Here is a 5,744-nt window from a genome sequence, read left to right as displayed (position 1 = left end):
TGCTACAAGCGATTCTGGAGAAAGATAGTTGATGTATCTGATTTCCAGGTTGTGAAATGCCAATGCTTTGTGTTTGTGATGTGTGTAAAACCATCAAGCCAAAGCTTTTGACAACAGTCTTTCTCCAGAATCCCTTGTAAATGTACTTCTATTAACATAAAGGACTGCTTTATGAAATAGAAAATGAAATTCAGCAAACAGGATATGACAGACGTGCATGCAGACATAGAGAAAAAAATTTGAAACATACACACACACACACACACACACACACCTAAACAAGTGCTACCATTTGCTCCACAACACAAACATAAAAATTGTCCTTAGTTAATATTTTCTTAATTGTGGTACAGTTGTGACTCAGTTCTAGTGAGGCTTGTTAGGGTGGAGTAGGGCAGGCTGCCAGTGCATGAATCACTGCTGGTGTGTGTGGGCGTGTGGTTGTGTGCATGCCGCTGTGTCTGCTGTTTAAGAAGAGGGCTTCCCCTCAGTCTCACCTGGAACAAGGGCTGACACGGACGTGATCTCTCTTCACCTGGTGAACGTGAACTCCGAGGTGAGTACTGATGAAAAGCATTGGGGAAGGGAGTTTTGTAGAAGGAAAGAAAACCAAGAATTAAAGCACTCAGTTCAGACGCTGAGCAATACAAGAAATATGCAATATGCAATGCAATTGAAATGAGGAAGACTGAGAGTGGATGTGCGTTGGCGTTTGTTTTCCTGAGCTCGAAGAAGAAATTAATAGAGGCTTTTCACCAGAAGACAGGGTGCCAGTATTTTTCAATGGTTGACTGCATAATTTAATATTAAAAGAGAAATCTGTAATATATTTAACTCTACTAAATGAATATACGTCATCAGAGATTAAAGAGACATTCTGAGTTGAAATACTGGATACTAGAGTCAAAATCACTGCAGAATGTCAACCGAATAATTAAGTGTCTATTTATAAGTCATAAGAAAGTGATGAATAATGTTTTAAAAGGAGTAGATATTTATAACAATTAGATTGAGCAATATGTTAATGTGTCTAGCAGTAAGGCAGACAGACACTGAACTCCAACTCCAGTGTTTGTGTTTTCAGATCAGTGGGTTGTTTTCAGATAATGAGCTTAGCTTTACATTGACAGATAAGTGACAGTTACAAACAGCTGATCATCTTGATATAATGTTGTTTGTCCATGCAGCCTGCAGACAAACCGCCTGAGCTTCAAGTCTGTTAAGGAGGGGGTGGAGGCAAACAGCTCGCTATCATTATTATGATTAATTCAACATCAGTCCAACAACCATGTCTTTAACAGACTACTAAAACACTTTGTAAGGCCTGACAAGAAACGGTCCGATAAGTATTTTCCTTGCATGTGCTATGTTTAAAAGGTATTTCCTCTTGCCTTTCTGTTAATTGCTCACAATCAATAATAATCTTTTACCTCCAGCAAAAACCATGGCTCGTCTGGAACAGGCCATTATGAACATTGTGGATCTCTTTATGGAGTACTCTGGCGAAGAAGGAAGGAAACGCCAGTTAAACAAAGAGGAGCTGAAGAAGCTCTTGCAGGAAGAATTAAAAAGCCCTGAGTTTAAAGTAAGACTCTGAAATCACTCTGTTTACATGATATGTACATCTACTCATATAAAAATTACATCATCCTGCTTCTTCTTCTTTTGCGCATTTCATGCTGTTATTTAACTGTAAGAATATATTCTTCAGGAAAAAATAAATCCAGATGACATTGATGAAATCATGAGGACACTGGATAAAAACCATGATGACGACATCAACTTCAGAGAGTTTTGTCGGTGTGTGTCTGACTTGGCCAAATGCTACTATCACAAGAAGAAGGGTGGCAAGGGTGGCAAGAAAGACAAAGACAAGGCTGGTGAATAAGAAGACTGATACCACAAGATACTAACTCCTACAATGTTTGTATGCATTTAAACATATTTTATACATGACATATACAGTATGTGTATGCTATAAATGACACTGTTGAACAGATGCTACTGGTATTAGGTCGGCTCAAGCCTGTTATTTGTGTTTTAAAATGCAAAATACTATTCGTTGTCTTTGTATCTATGTAAAGTGGTTTTCAAAGAATTTTCCATTCAGTACTTTCTGAGAATAAAAAACAATTTTGGAGTTTGATTTGTCCTGAGCGTCTTCGTCTGTTTATGGCAGTCACTGCACTTGTGGTTGGTAGGTATCAGATTCTTATTTATAAAAATGTTTTTAAATTTGTACTTGTACTAAGTCATGAGCTTATTTCTGACAGTGTGCTTAAGTTTGATTCAGGAAAGATACTGAACACAAAGCATCTTAACTTAAGCAGGTTTTTAGAAGAAAACATTGTGGCTGGGCCTTTCTGTGCAGAGTTTGCAGGTTCTCCTCGAGTCCGCGTGGGTTTTCTCTGGCTTCCTCCCACAGTCCAAAGACATGCAGGTTAATAGGTTAATTGGTGACTCCAAATTGCCCGTAGGTGTGAATGTGAGCATGAATGGTACCCACTTCTTCCCCAATGTCCCCCCATGACCCTTCAAAGATAACATGGATGATGAATGATTGAATGAATGAATGAGTGAATGAAGGAATGAATGAATGAATGAATTAATTAATTAATGATGCAGCACTGAGGGTCTAGTCAGCAATAGCCATGGAGAAAAAGACAAACATGTTGGTCAGGAGTGTTTCACTATTAAATCCTCACACTATTAATTGATCATTTCCATCATGTTGTTCATTTAACTAATGCAAAGCTGACCACAGACTGTGAACCTGTTCTTCCAAACTGCATTATCACTACACAACCAGCAGGAAATTCACTTCAGTCAAGTCTAGATTTTGCTTGGAAATAAGATCATTTTCATGTCTAAGTAACATTTTATGAATAACTACTTATACTTGGTTTCCTGCTCAAGTCATGCTGAAGTTAAAAATGGATCAAAAATTCATTTTATTGTTAATCACTGCCGTGGAAGGAAACAAGAATGGGCTCATTAAATATTTGACAAGCATAACTTGCTGTGTTCTCCTGCGCTCAACGGAAACATCTGGTCTGCTTTTACTCTTACTCTATTATTCTTTTCCCAATACTTTTTAAATTTTGACTGATATCAGATTTTTCAGTAAATCTTAGGTACAGACAAGGGGAATGTGTCCAGACAGTACAGTTCTTTTAACATCAGTTTTGCATCCTTTCAGGTGGATTATCTTCCACCCACAAAGACTAAACTCACACACATTCCAGCCTGTCTAGAAACAAACTTGCAGTGCTACTGGTTCTCGTCTGCCATGTTTCTGCCTCCCAGTGAGGCACTTGTGATTGGCTGAGAGGCTGGTCCATCCACAGTCATTTGTTGCTGCAGGCAGGGTGTGATGGTCACGACCACACAAAGGAAATGGTAATATTGTTGTTCACACTGCCACCTCATTACATTGTTAAGTACACAGGTTAATTTCATTTGCAGTCAGCCAACCCCCAAATAATTCATTTCCACATTACAGACCACATTATGTAGTTTATTTGTTTTGTAAAGTCTTGATTTGCTTTCAGCGTTACACAGTTTAAAGGGAGTGCACACAGGGTTAAGCAAATAATTTTCTATTATATTAATCATTGTTTCTCTGTTTTTTGAGGCACACTGCTTGTGGTAGGGTGGCTTTCTGGAGAAGCAAAAGGCATGGCTGAGGGCAGAAGACTGTCAAATCCTGTGGCCAACCCATCTGCTTATACCATGTGCTGCAAAGTCATAAGGGGATTTGGGTTTAGTTAGTTTCGTCTTTGTATTAAGTTGTAATTGGTGTCCATCTTGATTTCCCTGGTGTGTTATTTGGTTTGGCCAAGCCACTACAGATGTTCCCTCATGTCTTAGTAGATAAGTTTGTTCTAACACCTTGTTTTATTTGCTGCTATTTTAAGTACAGGTCTATTGTTGATCTCCTTTGTAGGCTGAGTTATTAAGTTTTTGGTTTATATTGTTTTGCACTTTGGGGGATTAAAAAAAATATTCTTCTATCAACAGAGGGGCACACGGATATAAAGAAATGACAGTGACCTTAACGTGGCAGATTCATTCAGTTAAATCGCGGTATATTAAAAAAATATTTATCTCAGTGATGCTGAACTTGGATTGCTTCCACTTTGTGCAATCCTGAGCACACACACTGCTCACCCATGAGTTATCTACTGCATTCTCCCTACTGCCTGCCAGGTGGAGCAAGCGTATCAAAATACTGTATTCTGAGAGCGAGGTGAGCATCTGCCTGCACACTGCTGACACGGCATGTTCCCTCATGCACTGTAAGTGAGTTTAAATGCATTTCTTATAATGCAGAGGCTGTCTAACATCAACCCCCTTTCACGTGAAGAACACTTAACCCATTCTGTCATCATTTTGGATGCAGAAGCAAAGCTATTCCTTGTGTGAGCATAAATCCTCCCTGTTAGAGGGAAACATGAGCTGTAAAATATGAGGGAGTGTAGCTTCAAATAAATGATGTCTATGCATGTTTCAGCACAGTGAAGACTATTTTAGCCATTTGACATATTCTTTATGGAAGCTCAAAGAAATAGATGAAAATTTATAGTAAAAAAAAAAGTCATGATAAAAAATGCTCACGGTTACAACTGTGTGATAATGAGGCAGAAACATAAAATGAAATGTCAGGATAGTCAGTATTAATATTGAAATAACTACTGTAGGTGTAATCCCTTTAACCTTAGCAAGAAATATACAATCTCTGTTGCATTCACACATTTGTTCTCTCTCTTTATTATTTCTAGCTGTTTGTTGTGTGCATAAAAAGACAAACAAGCCCCTTTCAAATTCAAATGTTTTTTATTTTTTTCTTATCACATATTCAATGAAGACTTATTTGAAAACCAATTTTCAAACTGAAGTAAACAGGTTTGAGTGAAGTTACTAATAGCAATGTCATACATGACATTTGTAAATTTGTATTTTTAAACATTTTGATGGTAATTCGTCAGTGGTTTTATACTGAATGTTCAGTGTATTCATTCACATTTACTGCTACATTCTTGCCCCTGCTCGCTCATATTGTCATCACAGCGCCTGGAGATAAAATTCAGAAGCCTAGAAAACTCCTCGAAGTTGATCAGTCCATCGCCATCCCTGTCCGCCTTCATGATCTTCTTACAGTCAGCTTTGCAGAGTTTTTCCTGCAGTGCAGATCATTATAGTTAACAACATGAAATGGATCTGAATGGTCAATAAGAAACAGGACAACAAGTGAATGTGAAACCGTGCTGTATAAAATGAGTGAGATGAGTTTCTTACCTTCAGCTTGGGGCAGTTAACCTCCTTGTCAAACAGCTCCATCATCTCCTCCTTGTTTAACTTGCCATCAGCATTGGCATACTTGTCAAAGATACCCTTGGGGTCTTTGAGGAGGTCTTCCAGAGTCATATCTGTGGCTGGACAGAAAGATTGAGATTGACTTTGAAGAAGAAAACAGGCATGAATGTTTTTGAAACATACAGAATCAACAGAAAGTAAAGCTTTGCCCAAGATTTTGCTGACACTTGTTAAAAAATGACTGTGGTCCACTGTGAAAAGATGTTCAGAGTAGAATGTGAACATTTTTTCATCGACTATTTGAAGACACTGATTGAATGTTCACATTTAGACCATATCTCATTTGAAACAGTGACATTTTTCATCCTCTTTAATGTACAAATTAGTCTATTGCCATAAAGGAACTACATCCAAATTTCTCAGTTGAA

The 5,744-nt window shown here is 38.0% G+C and overlaps 1 protein-coding gene and 1 long non-coding RNA gene across 2 annotated transcripts; one reads left to right on the top strand and one right to left on the bottom strand.

The window, feature by feature from the left end:
- The first annotated feature begins 399 nt into the window (after positions 1-399).
- Positions 400-2,146, top strand: LOC146321552 (protein S100-A6-like). The gene is made up of 3 exons (XM_084726775.1): positions 400-556; positions 1,437-1,585; positions 1,712-2,146. Exons 2-3 carry the CDS (start codon positions 1,445-1,447, stop codon positions 1,886-1,888), a joined length of 318 nt encoding a protein of 105 aa, XP_084582901.1. The 5' UTR covers positions 400-556; positions 1,437-1,444; the 3' UTR covers positions 1,889-2,146.
- Positions 2,147-4,817: 2,671 nt separating this feature from the next.
- On the bottom strand, positions 4,818-5,456 carry LOC146321551 (uncharacterized). Its single transcript, XR_014771405.1, has 2 exons — positions 5,299-5,456; positions 4,818-5,180 (listed from the first exon to the last, which is right to left on the bottom strand). It is a non-coding gene; the product is annotated as an uncharacterized LOC146321551 (long non-coding RNA).
- Positions 5,457-5,744: the final 288 nt, after the last annotated feature.

This window comes from Lutjanus erythropterus, chromosome 9 (genome assembly GCF_056507025.1).
Source record: "Lutjanus erythropterus isolate fLutEry1 chromosome 9, fLutEry1.hap2, whole genome shotgun sequence".
Lineage (NCBI taxonomy): Eukaryota > Metazoa > Chordata > Actinopteri > Lutjaniformes > Lutjanidae > Lutjanus > Lutjanus erythropterus.
The sequence above is the reverse complement of the archived record's forward strand: the minus strand, read 5'-3'. Positions and strand labels throughout refer to the sequence as shown.